The sequence below is a fragment of the Callithrix jacchus genome, chromosome 14 (genome assembly GCF_049354715.1).
Source record: "Callithrix jacchus isolate 240 chromosome 14, calJac240_pri, whole genome shotgun sequence".
In the NCBI taxonomy this organism is placed as follows: Eukaryota; Metazoa; Chordata; class Mammalia; order Primates; family Cebidae; genus Callithrix; species Callithrix jacchus.
In genome coordinates, this window is record NC_133515.1 from 21,572,594 (window position 1) to 21,591,379 (window position 18,786).

Here is an 18,786-nt window from a genome sequence, read left to right on the forward strand (position 1 = left end):
TATTATTCTCCAAAGAATTTTCATTTAATAGTTATTTTATCCAAGAGTTAGCTCCTTAAACAAGAAAGACAAAGTATTCATATTCAAGTTTATCTCATTTTTATAACTAAAACAAAAAACAAAATGTATCTCTGTTGCATAACAGTAACAAAGAGGAGTAAAGAGCTAGGGTGGTTATCTGAAGTTTTTTTTTTTTTTTTGAATGAAGAGGAAGAAAGAGGAGAAAGAGGGAGAGAGAACGGGAATGTTGCTTTATTCTAAAAATGGGTATTGAAAACATCTTTATTGAAAAAAATTAGATACAATTTACTTATTAGAGGTAAAACATGTGAATTTTACCTCTAATAAGTAAAACTCATTAAACTACTCAAATCTTGCAAAAAAAAAAAAGGTCCCAAGGTCCACAGAAACGGGGAGGGGATGGATGGCAGCTTGTAATGTGGCTTTTAAGTACAAAAACGTGGGAGTGGGTGCATCCACGAGCAAATTGGAGCCATGAGTTTTTTGTTTGTTTGTTTGTTTTGTTTTGTTTTATTTTGGAGCCCAAACTACTGCAGGGGGAGCCGGACTTTAATTCTCAGGGCTAAGGGCAGAGCAGGGCCGCTGTCCCGGAGGGGCCCCCAGCCTTCGAAAGATCCAACGCCGGCGGCTCTGCCAGTCCTCAGTCCCCCTTCTGTGGCGTCCTGGTGCCTGCAGACCCTGGGGCGAGTAAAAGGCCTCTGGGAGCGCAGGGCCTGGGCCCAGCCTCTGCAGATGCGGGTACACCAGGCCCAGCTCCACAGGGCCATAGCGAATGTCACATGCAGGACAAGGGTCAGGAAGCCCGCATGCAGGAGGGCGGGCGGGGGGGTTCCATGGGAGGTGCCAGGCCCCACGGCCGCACTGGGTCCTGCTTCAGGGCCCCCGCCCGGATGAGAGAGGTGAACTTGGGCCGCGGTGGGGCCGGGTGGCCAGAGGGATCCTCGTCGCCACTGTCCTCTGAGCCTTTGGTTTCCCTCGGGACGGGCTCCACTTTGATGCGTTTGCCCTGCATCTGTGGGGCCTCCTTCTCCAGCGAGGCAGTCTAGTTCCCTTCTGCGGGAGTCTCCGGCTCTGTGGGCTCTCGTCCCGGGCTGGATGAGTCCTCGCAGGTCATACTGGCTGGAAGCTGGAAAGCATCCAAAGGAGTTTGGCCACCCTCAGCTTGGCTGAGCACAAGGCTGACCCAAAGCACATGGTGCTCCCTGGGGCTCTTCCCGCTGCCAGCCACCGTGGCCACAGACTGCAGCCACACGAAGCCCCCAGTGCGCTGTAGCCAACGGTAGTAACCAGTCATCACCTGACCCTTGTCCAGCAAGTCCACATGGCTCTGGCAGATCCTGGTGGCAACCTGTCCGTGAGCGAACTGGTAACAGCTGCGGCCCACCAGCTCTGAGGGCCCCAGGTCCATGTGGTCGCTGACTCTGCTCTCACAAGCAAGGATGGTGAGACCCAGGTGGAGACGGAAGACGATCATGTGTCTATGGAGTGGCAGCTCAGCCAGGGGAGCGGCAGGCAACGTGTGCCCAAGGGCCACAAGGCCCAGGGCGTGGGCCCAAAGGGGCCCAGTCACGTGGATGACCTTGTACCCCGAGGCCTTGACGTGCAGCCCCCTCTTGGTGAGCGTGGATTTCATGTGGACAAAGAAGGAGTGCTCCTGGACCATGGAGGAGGGGGGCACCTTGGTGAGGCTGGCCTCGATTTCGGGGGTATCCGCAAGCAAAGAGGAAGAGGAGGAGGAGGAAGTGGAGGAGATGGAGGGCGGGGTTGGGGGACCGGGGGTCAGTGCCCACAGTCCCAGTAGCTCCAGCACCTCCGAGTGGTCCCCTGGGTGGATGTAGTCGAAGACGCTGCTGCCCGTCATCTCCACCTGCCAGCGAAGGAGGGGAATACAGGGGCGGGTGGGGTGCGCACGAGTCTTTTTTTAATTTTTTTTAATAATATTTATTTTTTTCACCTGCAAACTGTAGCAAAACATGATCAGCTTTATTATGCAGACAGGTATCCCTCTACATTTTAAAAGAATTTAGGTATGTATAAATAGAAGAGCTCTTTAGAAAGGAAAAATTCAAGAATGAATAAAACCTTCCAATTTTGACTCTAACTTTCCAGTAGCAATGGTTAAAATGATTTTAGGTCATTCATTCCAAGATATATGACAGCACCTTAAAAAGTGGCTGATCTATTTCCCCAGTAACATTTCTCACACAACGATGTGTTAAAGTTACAAATACTGATATGCACAAATAGCTAATTTCTAAGAAAAATATGTACAGTACTGCAGCATAATGAATGTGGTACCTGCAATAAATTAATAATAGCCAATTTTACTATACATGATACTGCTACCCTTTTCTGCCCATTCACAGGTTAAATGGTGTTACTGGAGCTCTCGCTTTTGCACATTATCACCTGGTGTTTAACACACAATGCAGGCTTTTTAAAGACTTCTCTTGTGTTTAAAGCTAAGATCAGTGAAACAAGACAGTGCAAGAGGTGGAGAGATGTAATGTAACCACATAAAAGTTCGTTCCAGTAAATTATCTATATAAGGCTATAAGAAAGGGTTGGTGGATGAGCTTCCTGTTTTATGTCCTGGTGCACCAGTCATAAAAGGATTACTAGATACTCCAGCAGCTGCAACTTGACCAAAAGGGATACCACTGGCTTTGTCTGTCCAAATGCTGCAAAACCTGCACCATTGGGCTGTTGAAAAAAAGCTGCTTGGGCCGCTGTTGAAGGAAAGCTGCTTGGGCCGGAAAGGCAGGCTGCTGGAAGCTGCCACTAAAGCTGGTAGGAAGACTGTAGGGAGCAGGAGTGCCAAATCCCATGGGCATGCTCATGGATGCTGTGCCAAAGGTTGCCGCTGTTGCTCCTCTGGCATTGGTCTGAAATAGATTTGTAGAAGATGCCACAGAAGGACCAGCAGCAGCAACAAATGGATTTGTGGAAGGTGTAGCTCCAAATGGAGCAGGCACACTTGATGAAGCAGGCTGTGTCTGTGCAGAATCACCCACTGGCACGGTTCCAAAAACATTGCTGCTAGCATTTCTTGCGGAAGTATATGCATTACTGGAGGTGGCTGCAGAACTGAAAACGCTGTCTAGTTCTGCCAGAGCTGCATCCTTGTCTGAAGATGCACTTTACTGACTGGGAACTGAAACCACAGAACCAACAGGAGCTTTACCTGTGGTCCCAAAGCCACTTCCCTGATCACCACCTTGGCCAGCACTGAAGATATTGTCTAAATTAGCAAGTGCTGCATATTTGTCTGCTGTCTGTAAACCAGCTTTGTTCGTAGAAACTTTACTAACAGTGCTGTTTGATGACTCTGGGAAGTATTGAAGGTTCCAAAATCAGCACTGGAGGATTTGGGGAAGCTATCAAAATGGGCAAAATTAGCATTTACTGATGCAGCGCTTCCACCTGCATGACTGTTGAAATGTGCAAAGTTAGCAAAATTGGCTGTAGCTATTGACTGAGGAGCTGGAGCAGCAAAGATGTCTGAGCCAAGGTCACTTAATGGGTCAAACTGCTTCTTCTCCTGCTGCTGCTCTTGAGAACAACCTACAACTGGGGACCGACTAGGTGTGCCCTTATTTAAGTGCAGTGTTGGGGCAGAATCCCCTAAGAGAGATTTCAGTGGTTTGACCTCAGGTGTGCTGCTTGTGCTACTGGCAGAGGACCCTGAAATAGATGCATGAACTGATGCCACGACTTTGGCCTGTTCTGGTGGGACATACCATCTTTTCTTTTCATATTTTTCTTGCAGAAACTCTTTCACTTTTTGTGGATCCCTGAAGTCTGGAATTGCTGAGGATCTATCATCAAACAATCCTAGCCTAATCTGTTTACAGACTTCATTTCCATGTTTTTGTAAGAACTCAATTTCCTGTTGTGTGAATGTTGTCATAGAGATAGATTTCACCCTGTGTGGTGGATTTAATCCTCGCAGGCTGCCGGAGCAGGAGGTACACACGAAGGAGCCGACCATCATATTCACGTAGGTGGGGCCACGCTGGTCGCAGTCGAAGCACTTTCGGTCGGTTGTGCAGGAGGCCAGTCATGTCCCGCAGCGTCTTCAGGTGCTTCTCCTCCTGCTTCCGCTTCGCGCTGGCCGCCATGGCCGCGGTGCCGAGGGAGGAGGCCAGCAGGACCCGGAGCCAGGCAGCGCTGCGCCCAGGGCCCGCGGTCCCACGGGCCGCCCTGGCCGGGGCTGCCTGCCCTCTGTCAGAGCACGGCGCCCGTGCCGGACCCGGCCTTCCCGACTTCTCCTGTCCTTTGTGGTTTTTTTTTTTTTTTCTGTTCCTTTTCCTTTTTATTAAAAAACAGATCAAGAAAATATACACACTTCAGTACATCCACCATGGTGGGCTTTGAGGAGGCCAAAGCACCATGGAGACGGGATGGAGGCATTGGGAGAGCCAGCCCTGCCCTTGTGCCAAGGGTGCAGAGAAGGACGGTGCCCTTGGCCAGCCTTGCCAAGCATGGCCCTGGAAGGAAAGCCTGGGCCATGTGGCTAAGCAGGATGAGAGTAGGTGGGAAGGGGAGGAGGGTCCCCAGTGAAAGCAGAGATGGCAAAGGGTATCAGGAGCCCCAGGGAGGTGGGGGCCTCCAGACTCATGATGGGAACAGAGCCGCACAGGGCTACCACCCACAGGTCCTGTGACCTGGTCTTCCTCCCCCAGGGACTCTGGGCCCTCTGACCTCCTCTCTGGCCTGTCCTCTGCAGGCCCCAACAGCCATTCTAAGGCATTGATGGCCTCCCAACGCTCACTGTCCGTGCTGTTGATGCTGCCAGTACGGCAGGGCATGGAAGCGATGTCGTCCAGGTAGGCCACCCCACCAGCAGAGTCGAACTGCGTGCTCGAGTAACTGGCAGCTGAGGCCCCAGCAGCCCCTGCAGCCTCCAGGCCCTCCTGCTGGGCCACAGCGTAGGGCTGGGGTAGCTGTATGTCTGGCTCCTCTGTCTCATCCACTTGGCATTTGTAGGAGAAGAGGATCTTGGGTTCCGAGAGGAAGAAGCTCCGGAGGAAGGCCACATAGATGAGCAGCACGAAAAAAACTGAAGTATAGGAAGGTTGTGGTGTCTACACAGCAGAGCCCCTCGATGATGTCCAAGCACAGCAGCACACTCCCCAGCCCCTGTAGCAGGTTGAGCAGCGCCGGGATGCCCGCATACACGTAGAAGCTCCTCCGAGAAGGCAGGAAAATGCACTCCTTCAGCCGGGTCTTGGGGAGGATGACCACCAGAGTATACCAGGAAGAAGCAGCAGGAGCTGACCGGCCAGAACTGGCGGCCCCCATGGCCATAGATGTTAAAGTCCTCAGCTGAGAGATGGGCATCAGGGTACAGGGTCTCCAGGGTCCCCTGGGTGACAGAATAGGCCAGGGACAACACCATGGTGATGGCCAGCACCTGCTTGATGCTGTACTTGTTCTCCAGGTGGCCGAAGGCCAGACCCAGGATGATCACACTCAGCTCGATGCCAGCAGGAGGAAGCAGGTGATCTCCCACAGCATCTTATCAGCAACAGTTGAAGCATCCGAGGTGCTCACCGTCATGGACACCACGGCCCAGCCAACGCCTACCAGCGCCACCACGAACACCAGGATGTAGAAGGTAATAAAAATGGGGCTGGAGGTCATGCGGATCTTGGCCCGAACAGATGGAAGCTTCGCGAGCAGGAAGATGAGGAAGAGCACATTGGGGATGAGCAGCATGAGGTCCCAGTACTGGACCCTAGAGGTGCCAATGTCTTCGTAGAGCAGCAGCAGGCAGCGATGAGGTACACTGATGTTTGGCGCCAGGGGTGGGAGCAGTGCTGTGCTCCCATTGGCCTAAGTTGCCTCCTCCAGGGTGTCCATCCCACCAGCAGCCAGTCCTGAGATCCCGGGCCGCCCATCCACCGCCGCTGGTGTGCACCAACCTGGCCTTCAGGGCCGAACCAGGCAGCCAGAGCCGGGGACCGTCATGCAAGAACCACATGCGACCGAGTTCACAGACAAAGGTGTGTGTGGAAAAATTTTTTCGATATTCATTGAAAAAAACAATTTTAGAGTAAATTAATGAATTCAACAATACTTTTATTTCTAAATATCTTGTTTGAAGTATCATATTATTTTCTAAAGAATTTGCATTAAATAGCTATTTTATCCAAGAGTTAGCTCCTTAAACAACAATGTATTTGTATTCAAGTTTATCTCATTTTTATAACTAAAAAAAAAAAAATGTATCTCTGTTGCCTAACAGTAACAAAGAGAAGTAATGAGTCAGTGTGGTTTATCTTAATTCCAGCTGTCTTTCTGCTTCCAGTAGTTCCTGGAGCAGCCACGGTCAAATTTTCTTTTATGCAAATATTCTAAATGCATCTGAAGACAGTTCACTCTATCAATAGAGTGAACCGGCAACCAACAGAATGGGAAATAAGTTTTGCACTCTACCCATCTGACAAAGGGCTAATATCCAGAATCTATGGAGAACTTAAATTTACAGGAAAAACACAAACAACCTCATCAAAAGAATGGGTGAAGGAAGCGAACAGACACTTCTCAAAGGAAGACATTTATGCAGCTAACAAACATACGAAAAAAAGCTTATCATCACTGGTCATTAGAGAAATGCAAACAAAATCACAATGAGATACCATCCCATGTCAGTTAGAATGGCGATCATTAAAAAAATCAGGAGACAAGAGATGCTGGAGAGCATGTGGAGAAATAGGAATGCTTTTACACTGTTGGTGGGAGTATCAATTAGTTCAACCATTGTAGAAGACAGTGTGGTGATTCCTCAAGGATCTAGAACCAGAAATACTATTTGACCTGGCAATCCCATTACTGGGTATATACCCAAAATTTGTAAATCATTCTTTTGTAAAGACACATGCACACATATGATTATCTAAGCCCTGTTCACATAGCAAAGACTTGGAACCAACCCAAATGCCCATCGATGATGGACTGGATAAAGAAAATGTGACACATATATACCATGGAATACTATGCAGCTATCAAAAAAATGAGTTCTTGTTCTCTGCAGGGACATGGATAAAGCTGAAAACAATCATTCTCAACAAACTAACACAAGAACAGAAAACCACACGCCACATGTTGTCACTCATAAGTGGGAGTTATGTGGATATAGGGAGGGGAATATTACATACCAGAGCCTATCGGTGGGTGGAGGGCTGGAGAGGGATAGCATTAGCTTTGAAATACCTAATGCAGATGACAGGATGATGGGTGCAGCAAATCACCATTATGCTATGAAACAAACCTGCACATTCTACACATGAACCCCATAACTTAAAGTATAATTTGACAAAAAAGACTGTCACTAAATCTTCTACTACCATGTATTATAGCAAGATACACTCAATTTTAAACAGAATAGGAATATTCACTCCAGAATTATAGTATATAAAAATACATAAAGCAAATAATTGTTATTAGTAGGCAAGAAAATAACTAATACATGATTTTTTTAATTTCATAATTATAAACAGAAATTTAACAAAATATAAAACAAGACTGAGCCATCTACATAATTAAAACAAAATAAATTTTTTATTTTAATTTTAAATCAGAAATTACTTAGTTTGACCATTTTGCTGAAAGGTTAATCGAATAAGACCAGATTATAATTACCTAATATTGCCATAGTAACTTCTGTATAGAAATCTGTTAAATATCCACCAAAAGTCAAAAATCTAACAGCACAGAAACTTAGTATTTCATATTAAATTGCAACTCATGCAAATGAAATAAGCACCATGCTATATCACCATACTATTCACTATTAAAATAGAATTTTTAAGACAATACCTAAAATTAAGTTGGGGCTATAACTGCTGTAAAGAAAATAATTCACATAACAGTCATAAGACTGTCATTTTAGAAAGACCTACATGCAAAACTGGCCCTTCACTGGTGTTTGGAAATTTGTATTTTAAAGATTTCTCACCATTTTCTAACTGAGAAAAGAAGATCACTGTACCTAAACTGTTTGCATAAACAATGTGGTTGACTCTGAACAGCTGCTTTTCTTCTGGAAGTCTGGAACTTTTGCACATGTGAGAGAGGATGCCTATATAAGTAGCTTCCATAAAATCTTTGGATACTCTATTAAGTCTCTATGAAACTCATACTGGTAAACAACATTGCACGTGTGCTGTCAAAATTCAAGGCTACAGGAATTAAGCACATCCTGGTACCTCCACAGGAGAGGGCTCCTGGAAGCTTGTGCCTGGCTTCCCCCAGACATGCCACATGTCCCTTTGCCCTGAGCTAATTTTATTTTGTATTCTTTCACTGTAACAAGTCAAAGCCCTGAGTATGACTGTTGGCTGAGTCCTTCCAAGTGAATCACCAAACAGAGAGGCAGTCTTGGGAAATCCTGGCACAACTGCATTATATGAAATTTGTTTTCTTTAAAGTGATGTGACATGTAACTACAATCAGAAAGCTGTTTTACAAAATACCTTTCCCCAATCTGTTTTCCTTGACAGTTGCCTTAAAGATTCCTGTATTTCTGCTTGAATAAATCCATAAAAGGAATAGAAACTATTATGCCAAAAAAAATGAAAAACAACCCACAATCCTATTTTAACCAGAATAAAAAAATTGAGAATGTGGATAATTAAAAATATATCCCATAGTATGAAAGATTCTAGAAGAGAAACAAACAGATCACAGTCAATTTTCTTCAGCTCAGCAAGGTTTCTTTTATAATAATTGGGTATCAGGTCAGGTGCAATGACATGCACCTGCAGTCCCAACTACTCCAAAGGCTGAGGCAGAAAGATTGCTTGAGATCAAAAGTTCCAGGCTGCAGTGCAGATTGTGCCCGTGAATAACCATTGCATTCCAGCCTGGAAAACAGAGTGAGACTCTATCTCTAAAATGTATTAGTAGGCTGGACACAGTGGCTCACACCTGTAATCCCAGCACTTTGGGAGGTCAAAGCTGGTGGATGAGGTCAGGATATCAAGACAATCCTGGCTAACATGGTGTAAACCCAGTCTCTACTAAAAATACAAAAATTAGCCAGGCATGGTGGTGCACACCTGTAGTCCCAGCTACGCAGGAGGCTGAAGCAGGAGAATCGCTTGAACCCAGGATGTGGAGGTTGCAGTGAGCTGAGATTACACCACTGCACTCCAGCATGGGCAACAGAGCAAGACTCTGTCTCAAAAAAAAAAAAATTAGTGAAAACATACATAAAATAATTTGCATCATTCAAGTCATTGTAATAATTATAGAAATATATGTAGCCATTGGATATAGTATAATACTGTACCACTGATCATAGAGCTCAATTAATTTGTTTCTAATCTTTTTCCTTAGCTTCTTATAAGACTAAAAATGTCTATTAAAACTAAAAATCATCTGTTAAAGGCAGTTCTTCACAGAACAGGTCAAAAAGTCAAAAACTGCATTTAAACTGTAGGATGAGTTATCCACTTCTCCTCCCAAACAGTGGATTTTTATTATCAAGGGTCAAGAGGGCTTTAAACTTATTTGGGGAATAAAGGAAGTTATGGACCAGCACCATAGCTCATGCCTATAATTCCACCACTTTGGGAGGCTGGGGCAGGAGCATCACTTGAAGGAAAAAGTTTAAGAATCGCCTAGCCAACAGAGAGAGACCCTTGTCTCTGAAAAATAAAAAAAATAAAAAAGCTGGATGTGGTGGCATATGCTTATAGCAGTTTCAGCGACTCAGGAGGTTGAGGTAGGAAGATCACTTGAAATCAGAAGTTTGAGGCTGCAGTGAGCTATGATCACACTATTGCACTCCAGCCTGGGGGACAGCAAAAGACTCAATCTCAAAGAAAAACAAAAACAAAAAACAAAATCAAGAAAGTTATATATAAATGGTTAAAACTCTGGTAATCCAATTGACCAATTATTCCAGCTAAGTAACAGATTAGCAATATTTGAAGAAAGGTAATACCAGGGAAGTGTTTTATATTAAAACTATGTTAAGTTTGAAAATTTAAAAGACATTTAAAATTTGAAAATTTAAAAGACACCTAAAATCTTAAAGGACTGTCATCACTTACAATGTCATTGTGCTAAAGATATCAAGAAGTTTAGCATTAAAGATTAATATAATACAAGATATGCTTTAGAATAGGTAGCTAATTCTCTTAAAAGGAAATAATATATAGTTGTCAAACATACCTATGTTAGAAATGTGTTCTAATAATATTTTCTTAAGGGATGAAATTCAAAAGAAAGCAGTAAAAGCAGATATTGTAAGAGGAAATGAAAAGGAAAATGCAGAGAGCACTCAAGATGGCACTGTGAGAACAACCCAGGATTGGAGCTCTCGTTGAATCCGCAAAGAGGTGAGTCGGAGCTGCATTTCCAGACTGATCTTTGTTGCCCACAGAACAGGGAAACTCCCAAGTATAAAAAAGACACGGGACGCCAGGCAGTACGTCTGCCTGGCGAAGCCGGCAGCAGGGGTGGCGGCAGCCGGCCCTACCCAGCAATCCGCACAGGGCGCACTTGTCCGGGTGCCCTGTTGAACCGGCAACCTGAAACTTGAGAGGGCTGGACTTGAGACTGAACGAGACTTGGACAGTAAGCCAGCCCAGGGGATTGCAGGGACAGAGCGTTTGGGGTACCCAGTGGGACGAACAAAACCGCAATTTCAAACTATCCCGAGCAGACAGTCCGAGATGATCTGTGGGGGAGGGGCGTCCACCACTATCGAGGCAACCCGTCCCAACTGAGATACCCGCCCACTGCTGATGCAGCCAGCCGTTGCCGAGGCAACCCGTCCCTACTGAGATACACGCCCACTGCTGACACAGCCTGCCCTTTCTGAGGCAACACGCTACAACGAAGAGACTCTGCCGCAGGGCGTGGCAGAGACCACAGCAGAGCCTGCAGGAACAGGGCGAATCACACAACAGCAGGGCGGAGCCTCGGCAGGCAAACAGTGGCTAGTCTGCCTCCTAGCTGGGCAGGACACCTCAACGGACATTGAAAAATAAAGCCCGAACCCCCCAACACAGAGCATTTGATAAAAAAAGGGTTTATTTAATGAGCTCTGTTGCAGCAGAATCAAACATAGCAGCCTAACAGCCCTGAATGAACAACAGAGCTCACAGCTCAGCAATTGAGCTCCAAAAAAGTACAGACTGTCTCCTCAAACAGCTCCCTGACCCCTCTATATCCAAAAGACTGATATTTGGCAGGCATCATCCTGGGACAAAGATAGCAGAAAAAGAAACTGGTAGCATCCCTCACTGTGCCACAGCTGCTAGAGGTGCACCCCAGACAAGCAGGGCCTGGAGTGGACCTCAGCAGTCGTACAGCGAAGGGGCTAGGCTGGTAGAAGGAAAACCAAGTAACAGAAATACTTCATCATCAACAATCTGGGTGTCCACTCAGAGACCCAATCGAAAAGTCAGCAACTAGGCAGACGACAAGCGGATAAACCCACAAAGATGGGAAGAAACCAGCAAAAAAAGGAGGAAAACACCCGAAACCAGAACACCTCGCCTCCTAGAAAGGACCAAAACTCCTCACCAGCAAGGGAACAAAGCTGGATGGAGAATGACTGTGATGAAATGACGGAATTAGACTTCAGAAGGTGGATAATGAGAAACTTTTGTGAGCTAAAAGAACATGTATTAAATCAATGCAAAGAAACTAAGGAACTTAAAAAAAGATATGAGGAAATCATAACAAGAATGGATAACTTAGAGAGGAATATGAATGAATTAAAGGAGCTGAAAAACACAATACGAGAACTTCGCGAAGCATGCACAAGTTTCAATAGCCGAATTGACCAAGCAGAAGAAAGAATATCTGAAGTCGAAGACCAACTCAATGAAATTAAACGAGAAACCAAGATTAGAGAAAAAAGCGCAAAAAGGAATGAACAAAGTCTCCAAGAAATGTGGGACTATGTGAAGAGACCTAACCTACGTTTGATAGGTGTACCAGAAGGAGACGAAGAGAATGAATCCAAGCTGGAAAATACTCTTCAGGACATCATCCAGGAAAACTTCCCCCACCAAGCAAGACAGGCCAACACTGAAATGCAGGAAATACAGAGAACACCACAAAGATATTCTGCAAGAAGAGCAACCCCAAGGCACATAATCGTCAGATTCAACAAGGTTGAAATAAAGGAGAAAATACTAAGGGCAGCCAGAGAGAAAGGTCGAGTTACCCACAAAGGGAAGCCCATCAGACTCATAGTAGATCTCTCTGCAGAAACACTACAAGCCAGAAGAGAGTGGGGGCAAATATTCAACATTCTTAAAGAAAAGAACTTTCAACCCAGAATTTCATATCCAGCCAAACTGAGCTTCAGAAGTGAAGGAAAAATAAAATCCTTTGCGAACAAGCAAGTACTCAGAGATTTTGTCACCACCAAGCCTGCTTTACAAGAGCTCCTAAAAGAGGCACTAAACATAGAACCAGCCATTCCAAAATCACACTAAATGCTAAAGAGCATCAACATAATGAAGAATCTACAACAACAGGCAAAACAGCCACTTAGCATCAAAATGGCAGTATCAAATTCACACATAACAATATTAACCCTAAATGTAAATGGACTAAATGCACCAATCAAAAGACACAGACTGGCAAATTGGATAAAAATCCAAAACCCATCAGTGTGCTGTATCCAGGAAACCCATCTCACATGCAAGGATACACAAAGGCTCAAAATAAAGGGATGGAGGAAGATTTACCAAGCAAATGGAGAGCAAAAAAAAGCAGGAGTTGCAATTCTCATCTCTGATAAAATAGACTTTAAAGCAACAAAGATCAAAAGAGACAAAGAAGGCCATTACATAATGGTAAAAGGATTGGTAAAACAAGAAGAACTAACGATCCTAAACATATATGGACCCAATGCAGGAGCACCCAGATACATAAGGCAAGTTCTTAATGACTTACAAAGAGACTTAGACTCCCACACAATAATAGTGGGAGACTTTAACACTCCACTGTCAATATTAGACAGATCAACCAGACAGAAAATCAACAAGGATATCCAGGGCTTGAACTCAGACCTGGAGCAAGCAAACCTGATAGACATTTACAGAACTCTCCACCCCAAATCCACAGAATATACATTCTTCTCAGCACCACAACACACCTACTCGAAAATTGACCACATAATTGGAAGTAAAGCACTGCTCAACAAATGCAAAACAACTGAAATCATAACAAACAGCCTCTCAGACCATAGTGCAATCAAGTTAGAACTCAGAATACAGAAACCAACCCAGAACCGCACAGCTTCATGGAAACTGAACAACAGGCTCTTGAATGTTGACTGGGTAAACAATGAAATGAAGTCAGAAATAAAGAAGTTCTTCGAAACCAATGAGAATGAAGACACAACATGCCAGAACCTCTGGGACACATTTAAAGCAGTCTCTAGAGGAAAGTATATAGCAATAAGTGCCCATATGAGGAGAATGGAGAGATCCAAAATTGACACCCTATCATCAAAATTGAAAGAGCTAGAGGAGCAAGATCAAAAAAACTCAAAACCCAGCAGAAGACAAGAAATAACTAAGATCAGAGCTGAACTGAAGGAGATTGAGACACGAAAAACCCTTCAAAAAATCAATAAATCCAAGAGCTGGTTTTTTGAAAAGATCAACAAAATAGACCACTAGCCAGATTGATTAAAAAGAAAAGAGAGAACAACCAAATAGATGCAATAAAAAATGATAAAGGGGAAATCACCACAGATTCCACAGAAATTCAAACCATCATCAGAGAATATTACAAACAACTCTATGCACATAAACTAGTAAACCTGGAAGAAATGGATAAATTCCTGGACTCCTGTGTCCTCCCAAGCCTAAACCAGGAGGAAGCTGAAACTATGAATAGACCAATAACAAGGTCAGAAGTTGAGGCAGCAATTAAGAGCCTACCACACAAAAAAAGCCCAGGTCCAGACGGGTTCACAGCTGAATTCTACCAGACACACAAAGAGGAGCTGGTACCATTCCTTCTAAAACTATTTCAAACAATCCAAAAAGAGGGAATACTTCCCAAATCATTTTACAAGACCAACATCATCCTGATACCAAAGCCCGGCAGAGACCCAACAAGAAAAGAAAACTTCAGGCCAATATCCATGATGAACATAGATGCAAAAATCTTCAATAAAATATTGGCAAGCCGAATGCAACAGCAAATCAAAAACTTATTCACCATGATCAAGTAGGATTCATCCCGGGGATGCAAGGCTGGTTCAACATACGCAAGTGTATCAACGTAATTCACCACATAAACAGAACCAAAAACAAAAACCACATGATTATCTCAATTGACGCAGAGAAGGCATTTGACAAAATTCAACAGCCCTTTATGCTAAAAACCCTCAAAAACTCGGTATCGATGGAACATATCTCAAAGTAATAAAAGCTATTTATGATAAACCAACAGCCAATATCATACTGAATGGGCAAAAACTGGAAGCATTCCCTTTGAAATCTGGCACTAGACAAGGATGCCCTCTTTCACCACTCCTATTCAATATAGTACTGGAAGTTCTAGCCAGAGCAATCAGGCAAGAAAAAGAAATAAAGGGTATTCAAATAGGAAAGGTGTAAGCCAAATTGTCTCTATTTGCAGACGACATGATAGTATACCTATAAGACCCCATCGCCTCAGACCAAAAACTCCTGAAACTGATAAGTAACTTCAGCAAAGTCTCAGGATATAAAATCAATGTGCAAAAATCACAAGCATTCGTCTACACCAATAACAGACTTAAAGAAAGCCAAATCAAGAACGAACTGCCATTCACAATTGCTACAAAAAGAATAAAATACCTTGGAATACAACTCACAAGGAACGTAAGAGACCTCTTCAAGGAGAACTACAAACCACTGCTCAACGAAATCAGAGAGGACACAAACAGATGGAGAAACATTCCATGTTCATGGTTAGGGAGAATTAATATCGTGAAAATGGCTATACTGCCCAAAGTAATTTACAGAATCAACGCTATCCCCATCAAGCTACCATTGACTTTCTTCACAGACTGGAAAAAACCACCATGAACTTCATATGGAACCAAAAGAGAGCCCGCATAGCCAAGTCAATTCTAAGCAAAAAGAACACAGCGGGGGGGCATCACACTACCGGATTTCAAACTATACTACAAGGCTACAGTAATCAAAACAGCATGGTACTGGTACCAAAACAGAGATATAGACCAATGGAACAAAACAGAGGCACCGGAGGCAACACAACATATCTACAACTATACAATCTTTGATAAACCTGACAAAAACAAGCAAGGGGGAAAGGATTCCATGTTTAACAAATGGTGTTGGGAAAACTGGCTAGCCATGTGCAGAAAGCAGAAACTGGACCCCTTCCTGACACCTTACACTAAAATTAACTCCAGATGGATTAAAGACTTAAACATAAGACCTGGCACCATAAAAACCCTAGAAGGAAATCTAGGCAAAACTATCCAGGACATAGGAGTAGGCAAGGACTTCATGAACAAAACACCAAAAGCATTGGCAACAAAAGCCAAAATAGACAAATGGGACCTAATGAAACTCCACAGCTTCTGCACGGCAAAAGAAACAGTCACTAGAGTGAATCGGCAACCAACAGAATGGGAAAAAATTTTTACAGTTTACCCATCTGACAAAGGGCTGATATCCAGAATTTACAAAGAACTCAAACGGATTTACAGGAAAAAAACAAACAAGCCCATTCAAAAGTGGGCAAAGGATATGAACAGACACTTTACGAAAGAAGACATATATGAGGCCAACAATCATATGAAAAAATGCTCATCGTCACTGGTCATCAGACAGATGCAAATCAAAACCACATTGAGATACCATCTCACGCCAGTTAAAATGGCGATCATTAAAAAATCTGGAGACAACAGATGCTGGAGAGGATGTGGAGAAAAAGGAACACTTCTACACTGTTGGTGGGAGTGTAAATTAGTTCAACCATTGTGGAAGACAGTGTGGCGATTCCTCAAGGCCTTAGAAATAGAAATTCCATTTGACCCAGCAATCCCATTACTGGGTATATATCCAAAAGACTATAAATCGTTCTACTACAAGGACACATGTACACGAATGTTCATTGCAGCACTGTTTACAATAGCAAAGACCTGGAATCAACCCAAATGCCCATTGATAATAGACTGGATTGGAAAAATGTGGCACATATACACCATGGAATATTATGCAGCAATCAGAAATGATGAGTTTGTGTCATTTGTAGGGACATGGATGAATCTGGAGAATGTCATCCTCAGCAAACTGACACAAGAACAGAAAATGAAACACCGCATATTCTCACTCATAGGCAGGTGATGAAAAATGAGAACACATGGACACAGAAAGGGGAGTACTAAACACTGGGGTCTATTGGGGGGAAAAGGGGAGGGCCAGTGGGAGGGGGAGGTGGGGAGGGATAGCCTGGGGAGAAATGCCAAATGTGGGTGAAGGGGAGAAGGAAAGCAAAGCACACTGCCATGTGTGTTCCTACGCAACTGTCTTGCATGCTCTACTCATGTACCCCAAAACCTAAAATCCAATTAAAAATTGAAAAAAAAAAAGGAAAGGAAAATGCATTTAAACAAATTGTCCCAGCACACAGAGAACTGGTATATTTAGCATATCACCTTATATTTTTCTCCATGATATTATATAAAAGATGTTAGCTTCTCCAAACTGCTGATCTGTAAACTACTTCTGACTGAAACTAGAAACTCTTGAAATGCAGCTGTGTTATGATTCTATGTTGGAGTGATTTGGGGTGTATGTGCTTTGGAGAAGTTGGTTGCAGTTATTGCTGCCAGACTTTGGTTTCAGAATGCACCCAAAAGAACGTATCAGGGACTTCAGTACAAATTCAGTATTTCCACAAGGAGCACATAAGAAGACCACAGTTTCTTCTCACACATCACCCTTAGGTTTTGACAATTCTGTAAAAGCATTGGCACATGTACTCAGAAGTCAAGACATTTTCCCTGTCCCTGTGCATGTAGCTTCTGCAGTTACAAAAGAGTTAGGCAGGATTTTCATAGATTTATTCCTCCATATTTGGACAACCAAACATACCAATCACATCAATAGTGCACCTTACACCTCAAAAACAGTTCTTTTGAAAAGGGCACCACCAAAGAGCTTTTAAAAGTTAAATCTAATTGACTTTTTAGTCATCTTACTTGTTAGAATTAATACTCCCTCCTTGAAATCCTCACATTTTTTATTTTTGCAATATTACTTCCTCTGACTCCTCTCCTACTTTTTTCTAGCCACTGCTCATTCTCCTTAACCAATTCTTTTTTTTCTAGGGGTAGGGGGGAAATATTGACATTCCCAGGGTTTTGTCACTGGATGCCTTCTCATTCTACATCTGCATCATGGACAGCTCATTGAGATCAATGACTTTGCCTATTAGAACAACATCAATCTATGTCTGCATCTCCAACCTCAGATTTGGAGAGAAGGAAATTATTCCTCCCTGTTGACCAGCTGTACTTCTCCATTCACTGAACATGTCCTACTCCTTTCTTGTGTGCGGTATAAAGGCTAGCACACAACCTGGAAACCTATGAATGGTCCAGGATTTCTCTCTGCACCCTAATGTTTTACATTCAATGTTCACTAAATCATATTAACTGTACCTCTTTTCTGCTTCTGCTTTATATATCTACTGCCACAACATAAATATGTTTATATTTCCTAAGTCAACGTGGCCTCTTCACTGATGGCTTTCACAAGAGAAAAATCTCTATCAATTATTATTGCATTTTTATAAATATAAGGAAAAATTAAGCAAAACAAATGAAGGCACAAGGCCAAGAAAAAGACCAACATTTTAAAATGAGTAAATGGAGTTTACTTTATTTATTTATTTATTTTACCATGGAAGGGTAAATACCTCACACAAGCTTGAGTGTAGTTCTAGGATTGAACTACAAGGAAACTACAGCTTTAACTACTGCAAAAGCTTCCTTTCTCTAGCTTACTTTCTGGTACACAGAATACAGTATATAATACATACAACATACCAAATATGTATTTTCAACTGCATGGGGACTGGCAGAGCTAAATACCATGCTATTCAAAGGTCAATTGTAATTATTGTTCATTTACTAGCTGCAAAGAATTTATTATACAAATTAAATAGAAGTTCTAATTAAATAAAAAGTCTAATTCATTATAATGTGACTATAAAGAAAACACAGCATAACTTAAAATTTGTTTTCTTATTTAGACAAAAAGATCATCTAGTATATTAGGAATCATAAATAATTTTTTCAAACAATATTATTTCAGATTATAAATTATCTACAATTAACTTTAAATAATTATGAAATCTAGACTACGAAGAAAGTATTTTTTAAATGCATGCCATTTAAACAGTGCTTTTTTGTAATCAAAACATCCTTATTCTTTTTTATCTATGGTAATACCATCAAGAGTAATTCACTGTCAGAAATCTTACCTGGATTGCTATTTATAGAAAGCGCTTTAGATTTCTTTTCTTCTTTGTATTCAGAAATTAGCTTGAGAATGCTATGCATAAAATTAATAAAGGAAATTTTATTTTAATACTATTATTAAAAACATTTACCAAATATACTAAATTACTAGAGTATTTTAAACAGTATCAGGATATTAATTATCCTATACACTTCTCTTCTGTAAGCTCTACAAACTTCTGAGTACCTTTCTAATTAAATAATAAAGACAGGTGAAGTACTCATGAAGTGAA

The 18,786-nt window shown here is 42.8% G+C and overlaps 1 protein-coding gene and 3 pseudogenes across 1 annotated transcript in view; all 4 read right to left on the bottom strand.

Moving 5' to 3' along the window:
• LOC128928123 (ankyrin repeat domain-containing protein 36C-like) overlaps nucleotides 1–18,786 on the bottom strand; it is a 44,989-nt gene that overhangs the window by 13,230 nt on the left and 12,973 nt on the right. Inside the window, exon 6 of the mRNA XM_078348927.1 lies at nucleotides 18,517–18,587. Coding sequence (XP_078205053.1) covers nucleotides 18,517–18,587 — 71 coding nt within the window. The remainder of the gene's footprint in view (nucleotides 1–18,516; nucleotides 18,588–18,786) is intronic.
• Nucleotides 530–1,886, bottom strand: LOC103787828 (neuronal PAS domain-containing protein 1 pseudogene; annotated as a pseudogene).
• Nucleotides 2,446–4,273, bottom strand: LOC100393227 (arf-GAP domain and FG repeat-containing protein 1 pseudogene; annotated as a pseudogene).
• LOC103787827 (transmembrane protein adipocyte-associated 1 pseudogene) lies at nucleotides 4,241–5,913 on the bottom strand (annotated as a pseudogene).